Source organism: Bidens hawaiensis, unplaced genomic scaffold (assembly GCF_021521415.1).
Source record: "Bidens hawaiensis isolate Kalapana, Puna unplaced genomic scaffold, B.hawaiensis_p1.1 tig00022006_1, whole genome shotgun sequence".
In the NCBI taxonomy this organism is placed as follows: Eukaryota; Viridiplantae; Streptophyta; class Magnoliopsida; order Asterales; family Asteraceae; genus Bidens; species Bidens hawaiensis.
Window position 1 is genome coordinate 257576 of NW_027493412.1, and position 21154 is coordinate 278729.

At 34.2% G+C, this 21154-nt stretch overlaps 3 protein-coding genes and 1 pseudogene across 4 annotated transcripts; 2 read left to right on the forward strand and 2 right to left on the reverse strand.

Annotated features, from left to right (window-relative positions):
• Nucleotides 1-2423: 2423 nt before the first annotated feature.
• On the forward strand, nt 2424-7390 carry LOC143564469 (oligopeptide transporter 3-like; annotated as a pseudogene). The gene is made up of 6 exons (XR_013140876.1): nt 2424-2902; nt 3547-3641; nt 5022-5591; nt 5779-6034; nt 6174-6356; nt 6754-7390. The product of XR_013140876.1 is annotated as an oligopeptide transporter 3-like (transcript).
• A 2298-nt stretch (nt 7391-9688) lies between these two features.
• Nucleotides 9689-11062, forward strand: LOC143564460 (acyl carrier protein 3, mitochondrial-like). The gene is made up of 2 exons (XM_077051732.1): nt 9689-9891; nt 10744-11062. Exons 1-2 carry the CDS (start codon nt 9694-9696, stop codon nt 10924-10926), a joined length of 381 nt encoding a protein of 126 aa, XP_076907847.1. The 5' UTR covers nt 9689-9693; the 3' UTR covers nt 10927-11062.
• Nucleotides 11063-11087: 25 nt separating this feature from the next.
• On the reverse strand, nt 11088-13166 carry LOC143564461 (uncharacterized). Its single transcript, XM_077051733.1, has 2 exons — nt 12860-13166; nt 11088-11523 (listed from the first exon to the last, which is right to left on the reverse strand). Exons 1-2 carry the CDS (start codon nt 13110-13112, stop codon nt 11204-11206), a joined length of 573 nt encoding a protein of 190 aa, XP_076907848.1. The 5' UTR covers nt 13113-13166; the 3' UTR covers nt 11088-11203.
• Nucleotides 13167-15448: 2282 nt separating this feature from the next.
• Nucleotides 15449-19168, reverse strand: LOC143564477 (nudix hydrolase 2-like). The gene is made up of 8 exons (XM_077051745.1): nt 18992-19168; nt 18408-18473; nt 18183-18320; nt 17051-17128; nt 16926-16976; nt 16691-16725; nt 15914-16022; nt 15449-15831 (listed from the first exon to the last, which is right to left on the reverse strand). Exons 1-8 carry the CDS (start codon nt 19166-19168, stop codon nt 15643-15645), a joined length of 843 nt encoding a protein of 280 aa, XP_076907860.1. The 3' UTR covers nt 15449-15642.
• Between the last annotated feature and the right edge of the window lie 1986 nt (nt 19169-21154).

The following is a 21154-nucleotide window of genomic DNA, read 5'->3' on the forward strand; positions in this document are numbered from 1 at the left end:
CATATTATCTAAGTTTTATATTTTTAAACGTATATATAAAAAATATAGATGCAAAAAATTTTGGCCCCTAAAAATTGCGTGCCCCGGCCAATGGTCCGACCGGCGTCACCCTCCAGCCGGCCATGTCGGTTAAGTCAATTGAATTTCTTATGAGTTGTTTAGTAGCTTGTTAATGAAATTATGTTGCAAGTATACCCGATTGAGAACTACATTATCATGTACATTATTATAAGGTATGGAGTTGAAATTTGGAGACCTACAATATATTTAGATATAAGAGATGAATCAACTTTAATAATGTAGGGCTAAAGAAAATTGTCCAACACTAGTCAAGTCCTACTATTTGACAACGACAACCAACCACCCTATCATTTCCTTATTATTCCTTCTTTCATTAAAACATATACTGAATTTATTTGAGTGTAGTAAATAATAATCATCTTTCAAAGTTTCAAAAAAAATTGTGATGGGTTAAGATGATCGATGATTATTAGGTTAGTAAGTATTGTATAGTGGTTTGATGATGATTGGTGACAAGAGTTCCTAAGTACTTCAATCAAATAAAAGAAGGATATATTATGAATCTTTATGTGAATATTCAACAATATGAAAAAAAAAACAAAAAAACAACCAGGGTTGTGGTAAATGTTTCAAAAACATCACAGTGATTAAAAAAAAAACAGAAAACACGTTCAAAATCCAATTTAAGGGTCATGAAGTTTGATGGCCAAGAAAATATGACAGGAACAACAACAAAAACAATTATACCGAGTAAATCACACAAATAGAAATAACTATTAGACAGTAAAAAAATATAATTATGAGATAGCACAAATCTCTGTTGTTACTAATCAGAAACTAACATTAACACTAGCTCATCCTATTTAAATAGCATTTGATCTCAGACAATTAACATAAACGAATTATTAGAAGGCAAGTGAAAAAAAAAAGAGTGATTTGTAGTTTCAAATAAAAGATCTACACAATAGCGAATATATTCCATAAATCAACTTATTTCAAATCGATGAATTGTCAAAGCAAAAAACTGTGTGACGTGCTGAAAATAAAATATTGACAGACATGTTTAAAGGTTCTATCGCAATGGAATTGTTGGAAATAAAAAGAACTTATCAGCATAAAGACTAATCATTACATTTAGTCCATTAATCAAAGAAGTTTTGTCATCTACTATATGTTTGTAACGACCTTACATTTCCGTCTGTTAATATCATATAAAGCGTAGAAAAAGTTAATCAGCAAGATTAAATCACAATAATCATAATGTAAAGCACAAATTAACAACCTTTTTAGTGAATTGATTGGATTAATCTCCACTAATAAAAACACAAGCACTAATTTGTGTACATGCAAACACCTTTTTGCTCTTCAAAAGTTACTTGCATTTAGTTGATTGCTCTTCACACACACACACATGGTGCGTTTCACAAGATGCCACTATGGTGATGCCCATGCATGTCCTACGTGTCTCTGTCTACGTGGCAGAGTAATCACACGTGGAATGAAAGTGAGAGGGTCCCATGTGGACACGTAGGAAGCTCTTTTTGGTAAATGGTGCTTATTGGTGCAAGAGAGTGTGTTAGATAGGCCTAAATCGTGTGATTTTCACATACCTTTGGAAAGTAACAACTCATACCCACCCACTTTAGTCTTAATTTGTTTATAAATTCTAAATTTGTTTGACCCTACTGACCCTTTCAAGAAAGTCATTTTTGCCCTTTCCTCGGTGTATAATTTACTAAGATTATCCGTAGTCGACTGACAACAACGGATGCACACATCAAACATATGAATAAAAAAACCAAGTCGTTTGTCACCTTTCTCCTCCACATAGGCGATACCTCAACAGCTCAGCCACATATGTTGACGCTTGGGGAGGCAACACCTCTGCTTGAATTCAGGTTGATTCGAATAACTCGAGCTACAAAAATAATGAAATAATAATTAAAATATTTTACGCATTTTTATCAAACAAAAACAAAAATCATATAGTTCTACTCCAATGACCGCAGGTCGTTTCAAAATCCATAAATTCAAATTCGATTACAGAACCAAATTCGAAAATTTGATTTAGACAACGACCCGATTCCAATATTCAAAACCAGGATTCAAATCAAATTTCAAAACTATTAAATCCGATTCGAATACTAAACACTCCTAACATTTCTCTCCCACTACATATATTTATAAAAATGTCCAATACCCCTAACAAGCAAAATAAAATCTATCTTTCTCATAATTTAATCATATACCCAAAACTTATAAGAAAAGGAATATATAAATATCTAAAGCCAAGGGCAATATGGTAACTTCACATATTATATTTATTTCTCACTCTTTTAAGTTTTAATAATAATTTCTTCTATAAAAGCCAATATCTCTAGATAATAAGAAACAATACAACAATGGCCACCAAAAATGACACCGGCGACACACAACAAACCACTTCCGAATGCACGGTGGAGGAGGTGGCGTTGGTAGTCCCCGAAACCGACGACACGACACTACCGGTAATGACATTCCGAGCATGGACACTCGGTGTAGGGTCATGCATAATATTAATATTCCTAAACACCTTCTTCATATACCGAACTCAGCCGTTGGCAATATCCGCGATCCTCATGCAAATTGCGGTTTTGCCTATTGGGAAGTTTATGGCGGCCACGCTACCGACAAAAGAGTATGAGTTGTTTGGCTGGAGCTTTAGTTTGAATCCTGGTCCGTTTAATATGAAGGAGCATGTGATCATAACTGTTTTTGCTAATTGTGGCGTGTCCACTGGTGGCGGTGATGCGTACTCGATCGGGCGATTACGGTTATGAAAGCTTATTATAGGCAGAGCTTGAGCTTTGTGTGTGGGTTGATTATTGTTCTTACTACTCAGGTATGTGTTGCTTTTGTTAATTTGTGATTATATATATTGATTGAAATGAAATTGTTGAGAACAAGGGTGTAAATAAGCCGAGCCGAGCCCGAACTCGACTCGTTTTGAGTTAGGAGGGTAATTTGAGGCGGATCTAGAAAAAATATTCAAGGGCATCCCAAAAAAACTTTTGGACCTTGGGGTATCTGAATACGTAGTAAACGGAGAAGGAAAAAGATTACAACAATTTTACACTTTGTCAACAAAGTTACGGGGTCTCCCGGATACTCCTGCTTCCATTGCAGATCCGTCTGTGGAAGGGTTTGAGCTCAAACGTGACTCGTTTCGAGCTCTTTTTTCAAAACTCAAGTTCGGCTCATGAGTTAATTATTATTAATTGCTTTATATATTTCTTTTATTATTTTTATATGTTTTGAAGAAAAAAACCTTAAACAAGCCTAAGCTTGGCTCAAGCTAGGCTATGAGGTGTTAACTTAATACGCAGTAGTCTAAAAAGGGGGAAAACTTAAAATTATACAAGGCTCGAGCTCGGACTCTACTAAGCGAGCTTTAGGTGCGACTCGGTCACGGTTCATTGGCACTCCTAGTTGAGAATTTAAGATAATGGTTTAGATAATGTTTATTGTGGTTGTATTTTGTGACAGATATTAGGATATGGATGGGCCGGGATGTTGAGAAGGTATCTGGTTGATCCGGTCGAGATGTGGCCTTCTAACCTGGCTCAGGTTTCTTTGTTTAGGTTTGTGTCTGCTCATATCTCTTTATTATTGATCTGAAAGGGGGATCGACCGTAGGATCGAGAACCGGCTACATAACTTGTTTGGTTGAGTCTGTTTGAACCGGAAACAAAGATATATATTTTGTTTCATTCTTATTTTATTTTAAAAAAGTTTTGTATATTGTTTTAGCTAGACTATCTGAAAATATTTTTACTATCGTTAAAATTATTTATCTGGTTGTTTGGTTTTTAAACCGGTTTGACTAGAAAAATGATTGGTTTTGATAAACCGGTTTAACTAGTTGGACCTATAGGTCGGCCGGTTCAATAACTAGTTTGATTTTAAAAAAAATTATTCTGGAAAAAAAAGTCCTACTCCTTTATTGGTTATGGAGTGAGCTTTTGGAATAATGAAAAAGTTGATTACATTTGTGTGTCATATATTCGTTTCAACTTCGTGTTTCTTGTTTGTGACTGTGAGAATAAGGATATAAACAAAATGGAATAATGATCGCTGGTTTTCTTCTGCCATCCACTCGCTATCAAATGTCATATTCTGATTACCTTCCACTCAACTCAGGAAGACTAGTGTGTTTTTGGTACACCTTAAAGTCAAAAATATGTCAAAACAAGTGAAATTGTTTTTTTAATGGCTCTTTGAAATTAACTTCAATAACCGAGTAAGTCTTTCCAAAACAAGATGTAAACCGTCTATACTGATTTTGATGTTTCTACAGTAACACCAACTGTTCTTTTTCTACAAACAACGTTGAGTTGTTTTGTTTACGAATTGATGAAAAACCATTCATTTAAATTTAAATCTGACGTTACTTATTAATGCTGGTATAAATAAATAGTAATATAAGAAAATCAATTATATGCCATAATCTAATATAGTCTTAGAAGTTCTTGTGTTTACTCGTTTAAATTAACTTTATTTCACTTAAAATTTTTCTTTTTCTACCAAATTGTTAATTAATTAATTAATTAATATGTTTTATATAGTTGTAAAAGTTGTTCAATCATAGGGGCGGACCCAATATTTTTGTCCACTGGTGTCAAATTTCTTTTGGTTCTTGAATATCTTCAATTTGAACTATAAAATTTCTAGTCAACTTTGGTGGTCATTTTTAACTTATATAATAAGCTCATTCTTTTTTCTTTTTTTTTGGTAATGTTTTACTTAAGTGATGCCGTATGGCTATGTTTTTATGTCGTATGCCCAAATTTCGGGCCGGGTTAGTCACCTTAACATTTATATAACATTTTCTAAATTTATCATTTATATATAAACTTAAGAAATATATAAATAAGTGGGTTGAAGACTAAAAACTAAATTTCTCATTCAAAGCTGAAAACTAATCATTACTTGCTAACTTGTTTTAATTGAATAATTTGCAGGGCATTACACGAAAAGGAATCCAAAGCACAAGGCATGACAAGGATGCGTTTTTTCATGATCTTCCTGATTTTAAGTTTCGCATATTACACACTTCCAGGCTATCTTTTCCCAATCTTGACCTTTTTCTCATGGGTTTGTTGGGTCTGGCCCCACAGCATAACCGCCCAACAAATTGGGTCAGGTTACCACGGTCTTGGTGTCGGGGCCTTCACCCTCGATTGGGCCGGGATTTCAGCTTACCATGGAAGCCCATTAGTCGCGCCATGGTCCTCCATAGTCAACGTTGGAGTCGGGTTCATAATGTTCATCTACATCATTGTGCCCCTTTGTTATTGGAAGTATGACACATTTGATGCCCGCAAATTCCCAATATTCTCCAACAAGTTGTTTACCCGAACTGGTCACGAATATGACACCACTCGAGTTTTGACCCCGTAGTTTGACTTGAATGTGGCTGCTTACGAGAGTTATAGTAAATTGTATCTAAGCCCATTGTTTGCGCTTTCGATTGGTTCAGGGTTCGCGAGGTTCGCTGCAACACTCACGCATGTCGCTTTGTTTCATGGCGGGTAATTGATTATCCTAATCATATATATCTTTAACTAGTAATGTTTTTTTACATAGGGGTATTATTTAAACTTAGCTTTTCTCTAATAACATGTGACATCTATTAAAAAAGAAAATTGAACATACTTTTCTTTTTCTTTTCACGTTTCGATATAAATTTTGTTGAATACCAATTTGTGATTATGGTAGGGATATATGGAAGCAGAGTAAATCAGCAGTTCAAAACGCAAAACTCGATATTCATGCAAAACTAATGAAGAGTTACAAGCAGGTACCGCAATGGTGGTATTTGGTTTTACTGATCGGAAGCATCGCGTTATCACTACTCATGTGTGTTGTCTACAAAGAAGATGTGCAACTTCCATGGTGGGGTTTTCTGTTCGCGTTCGCCCTTGCGTTCATTGTCACTCTCCCGATTGGCGTCATTCAAGCTACTACCAACCAGGTATTGTTGTATATTATTGATGAACTATTTATAGGAGTACAATGAGAATAATTAAAAACGAAATTTAATCAAATCATATATTCTAATTATAGAAATAATAATAATAATAAACTCTTAACTAATATATTATGTGATACAGCAACCTGGATATGACATCATAGCACAATTCATATTTGGGTATATTTTGCCGGGAAAACCCATTGCTAACCTGCTTTTCAAGATCTATGGGCGAATCAGTACAATTCATGCGCTTTCTTTCTTATCCGATCTTAAGCTCGGGCACTACATGAAGATCCCGCCTCGATGCATGTTCACAGCACAGGTTTGTTCTCTTTTGTTGCCACTACCTGATATCGCCAACAGAATTATGGGTGTGAATTTTTTACACGACATACAAACTTAACATGAAATTCACGAGTTTAAGTTTTGTCTAAACAGGTTCGAATTTAACCTGTGAACACATTTAGTTAAATGGGCCATGTGCGGCTCGACCTAGTGTGTTCACAGGTTTAACCTATTTAGTTTTATACTTATTTTTACAAATGTTTTTTTTTTCTGTTAATTACACTGATTGGGTAGTTTGTACGCAAATTTAGAAGATTAAACACAAATTAACAAAAGTTTTATAGATTAAACATAATTTTTATATGCATTTCTATTTTTTTTTATGTAAATATGTCATTCTGAATCAAGTATTAGTATGCAATTATAACTGACAGCTGGCGGGAACTTTTGTTGCCGGGACTGTAAACCTTGCGGTATCATGGTGGATGTTGGAAAATATCGAAAACCTATGCGACATTGATGGGCTTCATCCTGAGAGCCCATGGACATGCCCCAAATTCAAGGTCACATTCGATGCGTCTGTCATATGGGGACTCATTGGGCCTGAAAGACTATTCGGGCCCAAAGGTTTATACAGAAACCTCGTGTGGCTATTCCTAATTGGGGCACTGTTGCCCGTACCCGTGTGGATAATGAGCAAAATCTACCCCGAAAAGAAATGGATCCCGTTGATTAACATACCCGTTATATCCTATGGGTTTGCAGGAATGCCACCTGCAACGCCAACAAACATTGCCAGCTGGCTGGTAACCGGGACGATATTTAACTATTTTGTATTTGAGTACCGGAAACAATGGTGGCAGAAGTACAATTATGTCTTGTCGGCTGCGCTTGATGCGGGGACTGCGTTCATGGGGGTGTTATTGTTTTTCGCTTTGCAAAATGAGGGTGTTGATTTGAAGTGGTGGGGGGCAAAACCGGATCATTGTCCTTTGGCAACTTGCCCGACGGCTCCCGGGATTAATGTGACCGGGTGCCCGATTTTTTAAGGGTGGATGTAGGGAATGAAAAAAGGGGGGGACAAACATGTTTGTAGAAAGCAAGTTTGGGCTAATTGGTTGATGTAAATTGGTTGTGTAGACTTTGATTTGTTTTGTGTTTTGTATTTGTGTTACTATTTTGGTTGTCACTTTTACCTTTAGCATGTATTGCAGCATTACGAGGAATTTTGTGACAACTTTTTGTTGTGTAATAATAGTCAAAGTAATTTTGGTAAAGCATGGTCGATCATGATCTAAGACGAGTGAGTTCATAAAATGATGCTTTAAACTTTAATTTTGGTCCACACGTTATGAGAATCATGCATGAAATATGTTTGGATGAGAGTTTTAATGAATTTGTGCTAATGCACAAGAGTCAAAATAGAATTTGCATCTAATCTTACTTTTAAAATGCCAAATCTATGAAATTATGGTTAAATAGGTGAATTGGTATTTTAGAAAGTGTAATCATATGGTTAAGCTATTTTGAAACTAAATATGGTAATCAAAATGACAACGGAAAATGAAAGCCCGAAACAAATAAGATATACATCATTTATCACAACTATCTATCACAACTGTAACATCCTAGCATACTAGGACGTTCCTAATTAGCATGCGCGATACCCGATTAGAAGAAAATGAGAATGAAAAAAAAAATTCTACGGGTGAACCTTGCACATGTACAATAACAGGAAATTGTTCATCATACACGCTTGAAAAATTACTGTATCACAAATAAACGTTAATGAAACAAGAGAACGTTGATTTGAAGTTTACATCATAATACATCTTGGCCCTAAATAGTGTATTCCATATTGTCGGCATACAAATGTTTAAAGGTGGACAAAAAACCAGTTTGGGCTGGTAAACCGGCTTTTAACCCGACCCAAAACACAAGAAAACTGATTTAACCTAAACCGATTCGAAGCTGTACCTACCCAGCAGTTTGGACACCACTTCCCACTCTCGTGGCTCAAACCGGTTCGTATCCCGTCCTGATAACACAAACACTGGTTTCAAACCTATTAAACCATTGGTTTATATATCCAAACTGACTTTTAACCCCGACCTAAACCGGTTTGTATTGGTTGGGCCAAACGGATTTGGACCAGCCTTTAACCAACCGGAATCGGTTTGAGTGGATAAACCGATTTTATATTTGATGCCCGAATCTATATATTTTGGGTTTTTCGGATTTGGATAAACTTGGTTAATACATGACATTGCCGAACAGCCCATTATTATTATATCATACCGCCGATTACTCTGCCAGGGTTCCGTCGCCGCCGTATTCGCACGACCGATTAAGGTCACGTATCCCTCTTATTTATTCTCAGTTTACACACACACATCCATTTATTTGCTGTTAATAATCAGTACTACTTCACCTCACACCAATTAGGCCTCCATTTATAAATTGATTTTCAATCTATCTACAATGAAATATTAACGATTGTTGGGTTTGTGGAGACCGCTTTAGTTTATTTATAAGACATGTTTATTATGGGAATAGGCCACCTGCAAACGAATCGAATGTTCACTCAACTATATGTGAACCGTTCGGCCGGAAGTTTGTTTATGCTCGTTGTTTTAATAAAAATGAATTAGCATGAACAAAAATTTTGTGTTTGCTTAATTAAATGAACGAAGATGTACACATACTTCTTCGTTCATTTATGGTCGTGAAAGTTCGTGTATTTATGTCCGTTTACATATGTTCTTTATGTACTTTACATATTAATAGAAAATAATTAAATATTATCTGATTTAGTCATCTACTTAATGGTTTTATATTTGTTCGTTTGTGTTCATTTATGTTTGTTTGTGTTCATTTGCGTTTGTTCATATATGTTCGTTTATCTTTGTTCAGTTATGTTTGTGAACTGTTCGTTTAAATTTTAAACAAACGAACACGAACATGTTCATTTCTTAAACGAACGAACACGAGCACATATATTTGTCCGATTAAGTGTCCGTGTTCGTTTAAAGTTAAATGAACGCAAACGAACATGACCTTGTTCGTGTTCGTTCAGTTCGTTACAAATCTGCATGGGAGGTCTTTGGGTGAGCTCGCTCTATATATCTTATTATGACCTGTTTGTTTTCTTGTTTCTTAAGCTAGAAACTCTAGTGTATCGCTATATATTCATTTAATTCTTGCAGTTTGATTGTGTGTGTTTTGCATAACCGAAATCCGAACAACAAACTAATTACAAAAAAAGTAATTACTGAAATAGATGTAAAGTTACAGAATTATCATGATCTAGTGAGTATTGTGCCTTTGTATCCTGACATCATTCATCTTTGTCACAATGTTTATTTCAGATCAATATGCAAAGGTTAAGAGATTCTGTGTTGACGCATTTGAGGGTTAGCGCTTCTAGAACACAACTTATGTTAATGCAAGATGTGTCTGCAACTCGCACCCTTCACCGGCTACTTTGCACATCAACCGGGTCCAATCATGATCAAGTGATGGCTCGGGTGATCGGGCTTGTGAAGAAGTTTGACAAGATTGATGCTAGCAAGGTACTTATGCTATTAACATCTTACTTATTAATGTTAAATGATTTTATTGTGTTTCAAGATTGCTGCTTTGGTTCTACATATTTTCAAAGAGTTATAGCTGTGGAAATCTTTTTGGCAAAATGTGATGGTTTCAATGTTCACAAGATATATTTCGGTCTGATTTTTGTTAGTGGTGTTAACAAGCCGAGTCAAGCCGGAGCTTGTCTAGGCTCGAGCTCGGCTTGGTTTAACTTATGTGAGCTCAAGCTCAGCTTGTTAGTAGTTGTTAAAGCTCGAGATGGGCTCGTTGATTATTTATTAGTTGATTTACATATATTTATAATTATTTTTTTTATATATTTATAACTATAATTTTAATATTTATATATTACATCATATATATTATTTAGTTCTATTTATCATAATTTTATGTATAAAAAAATAATAATTTTATTAGCATATATTTATATAATACATTAAATATAAGTTATGCAAATGATAGACTTGCGAGCCAGCTCGAGCTCGACAAGTGAAGCTCCGGCTTGGGCTTTTTTGATAAAACATGGTTATTTTTAGGCTCGAACGCGTTTAAGCTCGGCTTGATTCAAGCTTTTAGCAAGCCGATCTCGAGTAACTTGTGAGTGGCGTTTACCATGGTCAAACTTACTGAAAAGTCAAATACAATGTCAGTATTTTTTGGCGTTTACCAAAAACGTTTTAAAACGTAATTACCTAGAACAGAAATCAAACCAAAGTTTGTTACCTTTGGTCTGATCTCTGTCTTCAGTAATCATCTTTGTTTAAGAACTTATCGTCTATACACGATAATTTCTTAAATCACCTGCATTAAACTTTTTATATAACCTGAAACAGGTTACTGAATCAGCCGACTTTCAGAAAGATTTGAGCCTTGATAGTTTGGACCGGGTGGAGCTCGTGATGGCGTTTGAGCAAGAATTCTCCATTGAAATCCCAGATGAGCAGGCAGATAAACTCAAATGCTGTGCTGATGTGGCAAAGTATGTCCAGTCAGCCCCTAAATCTGAACATTCTTGATGAATTATTTTCTTAACTTAAAATCACATTTCAATTCATATTCCTTCTTGTTATACAGTTTAAAACGTTGCTAGATGTTTTTTCTATGTACAACAAATTGTATCTTTTTATCGAATACATATAACTCGTTTCATTATATGCTCAACTTTACAATATGTACATACAAAAAAACACATATGAAACATAATCAAGCTCCATAACTCATTGTTATGACTATAGCACCTTCTCGAATGAGCATACGAAAACATGGCCGTCACATTAAGATGATGAACAATGTTTAGAATGTTTCTTCTTTATTCATGCATGGTTGTGAATATTTAGGTGTCAAATGAAACTCATGAGCGGTGTATGAACGAAATCCATTATCGGTTGATGACAGTGTTATTTTTTTGTGGTGACCCGTGAAAGCTTGGTAGCAAGGTGAGTCTTTTGGTAGATTGATTATTCTCGTGCAGCATTTGTTTTCCATATCAGGAATTGCATGGAGATGAGAAGGAAGATCGATTAGGAAGTCACCATATTCGTCGGTTGTGCCTGTTACCCTATCGGATTTACTTGTTTTCTTGTTGGTGACACACGAAAACGCCATTGATGCTCCTGATATTCCAATATATATGATTTGTTAGTGTATAGAAGTTTTTGATTTTAATAGGTGGTAAAATGGGCGGCTTTGGCCAAATTGTACTAGGTTGTGAGTGTGCAATGATTGGTTTGGGTTAGCTTCGGGCGCAAATTGAACCAAGAACTAATAATTTGGTTTTTGAGTTTTTGAAAACCGTTACGTCTTGGTTTTACCATTTGGGCATAAAACTTTTAGGCTGAAAATAAAATGGCTCAAAATAATGGACTCGGGCCTAAAACTTTTTGTTAAATAATGATTAATTGATTATTATACATTTAAGCTTAACATATTTGGGTTACACTATTTATTATGTTCTTATAAATTATTTGGCATTCAAAATAAAATATGGAAATACACAAATTCGGTACATTGCTGTTCGGTTTTAGTTATATGCAAAACCGAACCAATAATTCATTTTGCACAAAAATATAAAACCAAACCTTTGGTTTTTTTTTTTTTTTTTGGGGGTTTGATTTTTTTTGATTGGTTGGCTTCTTCTGTTTCATGAATGAGGTGGCAAAGTGGATGGAGTGCACTGCATATATATGTTAGACGTAATTTTCGTTGAGCTGACTCATCGAGCTTATGATGGATTGGTGTCTTGTTTATCAAGTTGAGCACGTAAGTTGGTATACATGTAATAAATTACTTGGTGAACAAGTTGAGCAAATGATTTGGACAACAAGAAATTTATTTATGAACTATTATTTAGATTTGTTTTTACCAATTAGTATTTGAATATGATTATGATTTTGGTATTCTAGTCTAGTTGGGTTTTTCAAATTTAAATTAGCATATATGCAGCTTGTGGGTTATATCATGTAGAGTTTAGGTATTGTAATTTTCGAGCTAATGAGAATTACGAGATCGAGCTTATGATCTAAATTTTGTTTTTATGTTTATTGAATCCTGGTCACCAAACTTCAATATAATTATATATGGTTGACATGTAACACTTTTATATAAGATTTTGAACTTTTTATAAAGGTTAGCTCCATAAAAGGTAGCTTTTTATAAAGAGTTTTGTGACCATAAAAACCTGTTAAAATGCTAGGCAAAAAGCCTTCTATAGGACACAAAACCGGTGGCATTTTAATTTGGTAACCAAAATCTTTCAAAAAAAGGTTTATTTAAGGTAATATAGTTTGAAATTTATTCAGATCCCAGTTATTTTCTTTAATTTGGTCAACGAGTGTTGTTGAAAATGATCGTACATAAAAAGTTAACCAGTTAATGCATCAAACTTAGTAAATGAATCTAATAAAGATATCAAGAAAACATATTACACCCGTTCATAAGTAAATGGAATACCCGGGATGGGAAGGGACTGAAGATCATTTTTATCTGAACAAACATCACAAAGAACCGAACCGCTGACCACCACCGTTGAGAGCTTCTCATCACCATATCCCGCCACCCTACTCAACTCATCACCGCTAGAGAGCTCAACCAACGGGTTTTCAACCACATATCTAGCGAGCATTTTGTGAGCCCCGAGGAAACCGAAGAAGACGAAGAACAGGAATCTCATGATATTACTGTTTTCTTGAAAACTGATTGTCATGTTTTGCGTTTGTGGATATTATGAAAGAACTTAGGAGCAACGCAATGGGTAAGACAATGAAAAGCTACCAGACTGCCGTGAAGGATTTATTTATATATATATGCCTTTAATCCTATGCTTGTGCATGGGGCTAATTAAAGTTATGCTTATAGACTTGTATTATAAATAAATTATATTTTTTGTCAACATTCTTGTGGTTGTATACCTACTTTAAGCTTTGACTGGTGCCTTGCACCCAATTTGGATGGGTAATACCCCTCAAGACAAATACCATCTAACTACACATGAGCCAGATAAAGAATGGCTAAATAAGTGCAAGATAAAGGAAACCTACATCGTTTATTAATTATTATTATTTTTATTTTTTTTATCAATGATTTGTATTTTTAAAATTTTGCACATCTTAGATACAAATGATTATGTTTATGTACTAATTATTATTATTTTTATTTTTTTATCAATGATTTGTATTTTTAAAATTTTGCACATCTTAGATACAAATGATTATGTTTATGTACATTAAGAAAACATCAAACTAAAATTTTTAATATGTTGCAACAAAATTTAATCGTTTACATGTCACATGACTTAAATTCATTTGTATGTTGTATGTATAAAAGAACTTAATTTGTTCATATTTTTGTTTAATTTCAGAAGATACGAATGAAAATTGTATTCCTTTTATTTTCTTATAATTTGAAATTCTTTAATATTATCTTTTGATAATTTGAAATTCTTTAATAATGAAAAAACAATTTTGTATTACATGTCTCGTAATATTTAGAGTTGTGTGTATATTTCTCCCATGTGTGTGTATTGGCCAAACGGGTACTAGCAATAGACAATTTATTACGAGAAGATAAATTACAAGATTAGATCAATCACTTTTTTAATAAAAAAAAATAAAATTCAAGAAAATGGTTAAAATGCAATATTTATTCATCACTTTTACGGTATTAGTAATATATAAACAAAATTCTTTTATTTGTAAAAGTTACAAATGTATAAACAAAATTCATTTATTTGTAAAACTTACAAATGTGTAGGTTATCTATATCATGTGTATGCATATTTCGTACACGTGCTTACACAAACGTTTAAAGGTGAAAAAAGCATATACATAAATTAGTTTAATGTTTTTTTTTTTACTTTTTAATACAAAATAGACATTTGTACGTAAAAAGTAAAAGTTTCTTTAAAATAAACGTAAAAGTTTCTTAAAATAAGAACAATTGGTAAAAAAACAGTTAAATGATTTAAATTTGTTCTTTCTCTGCTTGCAATAAATTTTCTTCTTTAATGAACATATCCTTGTATGCATTCACATACACAATTTTATATATACTCATACTAGAGAAATAAGAAGTGGGAGTTGGGTTGTCAATTTTTTTATGAGAATCAAAAAGCTTGTGATTCTTTGATGTTCCTTTATTTTTACTCATAAGTATAAATAAAAAGAACATGTCCTTGTATTATGCTATATGTTTCTTAATTGGTTTAAAAATGAAGAATATAAAGATGAGACTGTGACAATGTTAATTGTAATATTATTATTCACTTATTTGTTGATTTAATCTATATACTTGTTTCGACTGATTATGAAATCAGCCAACTTAACTTTTGTATGTTCCTTAAAATAAACCGTTAGCTTAACTGTTAAACCACCTCATTCCAACTAGTGCTAAACAATGTGGGCACATGTTGATCACATAAATGTGGGAAGTGTATTTCAGTCTATTGGTCTTTGCTAACTTCTTAACATGAGTGGCAGGTAATGTAGAGATTTTGTAAGCATACATGGAGAGGAGGATAACCACAGAAGAAAGAGAGGCTTTACTTAGTTTGGTAGCTAACCAAACCAACCTTAGTATTCTTGCAATCCCAACACACACTCATGGTCAAGCCTACTCTAACCATCTTTTTATCTTGCTTATCAATTTTAGTCCATGTGTCACGTGTTCATGGTCTGTTAAGCCTGTCAGTTATGGACCAAATCACTAACTACGGTTTCAAGAAATGACAAATAAACCGGTATGGTTGGGGGTTAGCAGGACAACTCAGTCTTGACAATTTGAAGTGATTTTTTTTTCTTTCAAAATCGTTACTTCGTACTAAAACTTTTTTAATAACGAATGGTTCATGAATATCAAGCATACACGTTCTTTTACACGGCTCATCAGCCTAAATTTCACTATTGAATGAGAACAATGATACTGTTTTTACAAAGAAGACACAAATGTCAGCAAAGAATTAAGATCCTTGCTCTTGAAGTTAAGGTTGCTTTGCTTATTGAGGAATACTCACAAATGAATATAAAACATAAACATAACCACACATTCTAAAAATGAAATATAATAATAATCTAAGTTAAATGGCATATTGATTTTACACGGTTCATCAGTTTCAACGGTTTATAAACACCCTACATTTCACTATGGGGTGAAAACCATGATACTGCTTTTAACAAACTTAACAAACAATGACTTGCGTCTCGAGATATGCTCGATTACAAAGAAGACACAAATGTTAACTAAGGATTAATATCCTTGGTGTTGAAGTAAAGGTTGCTTGGTTTATTCTGGAAACTTGTGAGTGTAGGCACAGGAGAAAAACCAGCATACTTTCCATCTCTTTTTAACATGCATATCTTCGTCAATTGCTTAAGAAGATCATGTTTTTGAACAAATGGTTGAGCTGCATAATCCTCAAATGCCATCCACTACACATAAAGTAACCAAATGTTTAATAAAACAAAAATGGTTTCATTGATCATGAGTTATTAGCCACATATATAAACTAACCTGGGCTGCCTCAATCTCTCGTTCTTGCATCTGGATGTTGAAGGATAAAGGTTGCAACATGCACATGAAGAATAAATCCGACTTTTCAAAGAATGACTTATGGCTTTGTCTGCAAAACACGACCCGTGTATTTACTCATGTCAAATAATAATAAAATCCTAGTGTGACACGCTTAAAACTGTGTAAAACAAACACAAATATGTTTAGCCCATTTATATAAAAAAGTCAAATGGGCAATGGGGTTGTAATTAGGGCTGCAAATGCCAGATAGGCGGGTTCCGGGATAGAGGGTTGAATTTTTCAATCAGAACACGACCCACATTTTTATTAGTGAAAATAACATCAATCCTGACTCACACATACTTGAATTGTGTTATCAACACAACCTGTTTAACAGATTCATCGAAACGTGTCAAACAAGTTGCAAACTTGTTGATTGGTTAGTGGGTTATTGAAATGAGTTAAACGGGTTAGCGAGTCAACCTGATTAATTCAACAGGCTGGCAGGTCAATCTCTTTAGTTAAATGAATTAAATAGATCAACCCGCACACCGGCCACATAATTATACAAGTCAACCGCATGACGGTTAAAATAGGTTAGATATGGCAACCCAAAAACCGAGTTGTAAATGTGTTAAATAGATTGGCGGGTCAACCGGAAAAAACCATTTATTAAACGGGTTAGAAATGGCAATGGCAACCCAAAATCTAATGCTTTCGTGTCATGTTTCGGTTCAAATGTAATGATTTCCAAATAAGTTGCAATCATTTCCTTACCTGAACGCTAATACTTCCACGAATTTGGTGTCGATCTGAACCATAAAGAACATCTAGTTAATCATCACACATTCAAACACATGAACTTTGACTTTTGAGGTCAAATCTCATGTTTTTTTTTATATAGCCCATTTGAAATAAAACATAACCCAAATTCACTATTTATAAGCAACGGGTCAAAATTGACACCTATACATCCAATCAACAAAAATAGCTTTAGAGTACTGCAACTTACCCCGGTCTCTTCTTTCACCTCTCTAACCGCTGCATCACAAATATCTTCACCCTGTAAAAACATCCTTTCAAAATATCATAGTATATTTGTTGTATGCAACAAGTAAATTACCAAAATAGACATACCTCGTCAACTACTCCCGTAGGAAACTTCCATATGCCGGTCCCTTGGAACCTTCCACTCTTCTCTTGCACTACCAAAACCTTAAAAAAAACACAAAGAAGTTAGCAAATATAGGATATATAGAAAAGTAATTATATGTTCAAGTTCACATACTAGCATAGAGACATAGAGCGGGAGCAGAAATTATATATAAAATAAAAAGCTCTTTTAAGAGAAAAATTGATAAATTCCTCAACAAGAACAACTATTTCATCAAGCCTTTTTTATAGGGGAATTTTAAGTTTGGCGCATTAGAGCTGTTCAAAAAGCTCGAGGCTCGCTTAAAAAAAGCTCGTATCAAAACGATCCGCCTGGCAAGATTGGTTTGTTTCGTGGCTTTCTTGAATGACTTGCTTAAATTAAACCCCAAATTTTAATAAATAAATAACAAACAATAATTATATATACACATATATATATAATAAAAAAACAAAAATATTACATATAATATGCCTCTCGGTCTTTAAAAAAAACAAAAAAAAAACAATTACATATAATGATATGAATTATCTTTTTATAATTTTCGTATTATGTGCATGTTAAAAATTATTTTTTTGTCTTTTATATATCAATATTTGTTAAATACAACCGACGAGCCACGAGCAGGCTCGAGCTTTAAACGAGCTCAACTCGACCTAGACTTTTCAGCTCATTAAAGTAAATGAGCCGAGCCGGCTCCTTCAAGTTTGAGCTCAAGTCCGAGCTTGCCAGCTCGTGAACAGCCCTACACATGAGCTAATGCAATCCATGATTCACGTGTTTTACAAACAAAACAAAAATCAAGTAAAATCACAAAAATTGGGGAAAACCATTAGAAGTCAAAATCAGGCTCCAGATGAGGGAATTTGGGTTGGAAAGTTGGGCAAACCGCCTGTGAATGTTTGTCACAATGTCCAGCCCGTTACCCTGTTTTTATCCATATTTTTTGCGGGCCCGTAACTCCAGACTGATCAAAAGTTATGCCCGTTTGAAGTGGGTCACTTTCTAATGCTTTTATGAAGTTAGTTCAAATATGAGTCTGCTATACATCATAAAAATATATATAAAATTATAAAATATAGGGATACTGGTCAAGTGCAAGGAACCAGGAAGTACCTCTCCATTTTCGTTCATCACAAAAGCACCGATACCGACTCGATGACTTGCATTTGCGGGCAAAGTATTTGTTGTTTCGGGAATCCAATGCACAAGCATCAAGTGTTTTGGTTCCGCATGGTGATAATAAAAGCCTTCCTGCAATCAAAGAAAATTTGAGAGAAATTATAAATGTATAAAAAATAGCATATGTAAATGTAATTAAAAAAAAAAAAAAACCCTTACTTGAACCGTAGGCTCGATGAGGTTCACAAGCTCGATTGGCAATTTGATCCAAATACCCCTTTTACCCTAAACACATGTTAACCACTTAACCTTATGTTCACGATATGTTATTTCAACAGAAAAAATGGTAATAAAGAGAATGATCTAGATTGATGCATAATTAGTCATGCTTGCACAAATATCCTTGATCAATTTAGGATTTTACTAGCTATAACTCCGGTCATGAAAGAATTATGATTTAATGCCAAGTCAACAAGATTCACAAATAGGGCTGGCAATTTCTGACAAGACCTGTTAACACAACATGAACGGGACATCTATGGCACAATTAAAATAATGTCTAAATACGATTAATCACTTTTTTCAAAATGATTAAACATATTAATATTATAAACCTTATATCCTTAAAAACCTAAATGGCATATTTAATCGTGTTAAACATGATCATGTCCGTGTTCAGCTAAACGACACGTTTAGTTAAATGGGTCGTGTTCCAAGTCAACTCATTTCATATATTTCATACAATCGCCAACCCAATTAATCAACATTGCTCATGAAAACAAAAGAAAGCAAGAATGACCTGCCTGTTGCTTCCAATGCAGCATTGAAGCTTTTAGTAAAGAACCAAACACAAGCGGGTCAACGGGCTCCTCAGTTGACATTTCGACAATGACACCTCCATGTTCATCCTCTTTACCACTTAATATACTACTATCCACTCTTTGCTGCACCTGTTTGTTTGAGTTTGGCAACATAGACATGGAGCGTGTATTCAAATTGATCCCAAATTTGCTGCCTGGACACAAAATGAAAAGAAAGCTGGAATTAAAAGTGGGTAATGAATGGAATTTAAGAAGTGGGTTGGTGAAATTGACCATCTTGGGGGAACAAGTTTAGTCGGAGACGGAGTTTAGTGGTGATGAAACATAGAATTGATGATGATGATGATGATGATGATGATGATGATGATGATGATGATGGTATTGGTATTGGTATTGGTATTGGTCTGGGGAGAAATCGGATGATCATTGCATTTGTGACACTGTGTCACTATAATTGGGGGTTTTACAAACAATATATGAACAACGGACTGTGTGGTTACGGTTACGGTTACGGTTACGATCAAACTGAACCTGTATCGAACCTGGTATGGTTATGTTTTTTTCTTTTAATTTTATACTTCTATTTTCATTTACCACTGGTTAACCGATATTCTCAGTTATGGTTATGGTTAAGCCCTCGTAACCGAACCAATTTAAATAGGCGAGCTATGAAGTCAGAGAACCAACGGTAGCCAGAGAAACCAGCGCTAAGAGGAAACCAAGATTTAAGGTGTGACGGTGAGACCTTGATTCATAAGAAGGAGAATAAGTTTATAACGATGAAGTCTAGTAGTAAAGAAAATCCATATGCAAATAAAAATAGAAGAAAATAAAAAACCCATACGAGTAAAGAGGGGTAGAGGACGACCGAAATTGACTTGGGATGAGAGGATTATGCATGATTTGATAGACCTAAACCTCTCCGAGGACATGGTTGAGGATAGGAATTCGTGGAGAAGTAGAATTAAAGTTAAGGATTTTTAGAGAGAATTGAATACCTTAGGGCTTAAACTTAACTTATTTAGGCCACATACCATAATGGTATTTCTCTTACATATATTATTATTATTATAATTATTATTAGCTTTTATATAGCTGTTAAACTGTGATCTTATTATTAATATTATTATAATTAGTAGTAGTTTTTATATAACTGTTAAACTTTGATTTCCTTTATTTTGCTTCATACACATGTACTTAGAGCCGAGGGTCTCTCTGGAAGCCACCTCTTTATTCCTTTGGATAGAGGTACGGTACGCCTACATCCCACCCTCCCCAGACCCTACTTATAGCTTTGCTGTCGGTGGGATTTTACTGGGCATGATTGATTGATTGATTGAAACATTTTTGGAAGCCAACAAAAGATAATTGCTTTCTATAACTCTTGAAATTAAACGAAAGATATCATATGATTACATAAAAGAATTCGAAACACATATAATGAAGCAGAAAGACACGTGACATATTAGAGTAAAATATGCCATAAAACATTTAACAATTTCATGTAATAGTCAAAAAGAAACAAATCAATCATTTGATGAAAACAAGTGAAGAATTAGGTTTCCTAATGGTTCACACTTCACACTCAAATCACATGAGTAACAGAATACACAAGACTTTTTGGTGTTAGTTGATATATTGAGCAATTTTGTATGATTCATGTGATTAGTAACCTTAAAACTCTGTATTTATTTTCTCAATAATTAGAGGTTACATGAGTGTTTTGATACAAAATTACAAATAAGAGTACAATATTTAATGTATAAGTATTTATTGACATATATGCATGTATAGAAACTAACATACGTCACATTTTTGAACTACAAACCGCCCCGTCTACAGTGAACATAACTTTACAGCATACACTGTAAAGCTATGTTTCCAAAATGGCCATTTTCTAAATTGTCGGATCCAACATATTAGAACTGACATATGATGTATCTGTCTTACGTCCTTTCATTTTTAAACTAACCACATCTAGACATGTATACACTTAAACGGTCGGCCACTGATCTATTATGTCGGGGTTCATATATATTTTGTTGGGCCTCATATCTATTCTGCCAGGCACGACGAAATAACATTACATACGAAAATGAAGCATAACGGAATAGACATGGAGGTCCGACAAAATGACATCGGAAC

Coding starts and splice junctions, on each gene's coding strand:
- LOC143564460 (XM_077051732.1), top strand. CDS start 9,694: ATGCAAAGGTTAAGAGATTCTGTGTTGACGCATTTGAGGGTTAGCGCT. Junction 9,892..10,743: donor ACAAGATTGATGCTAGCAAG/GTACTTATGCTA, acceptor AACCTGAAACAG/GTTACTGAATCAGCCGACTT.
- LOC143564461 (XM_077051733.1), bottom strand. CDS start 13,112: ATGACAATCAGTTTTCAAGAAAACAGTAATATCATGAGATTCCTGTTC. Junction 11,524..12,859: donor TCAGTCCCTTCCCATCCCGG/GTATTCCATTTA, acceptor TTGGAATATCAG/GAGCATCAATGGCGTTTTCG.
- LOC143564477 (XM_077051745.1), bottom strand. CDS start 19,168: ATGTCTATGTTGCCAAACTCAAACAAACAGGTGCAGCAAAGAGTGGAT. Junction 16,023..16,690: donor GTGGAAGTATTAGCGTTCAG/GTAAGGAAATGA, acceptor CGTGTTTTGCAG/ACAAAGCCATAAGTCATTCT. Junction 15,832..15,913: donor GAGAGATTGAGGCAGCCCAG/GTTAGTTTATAT, acceptor CTTTATGTGTAG/TGGATGGCATTTGAGGATTA.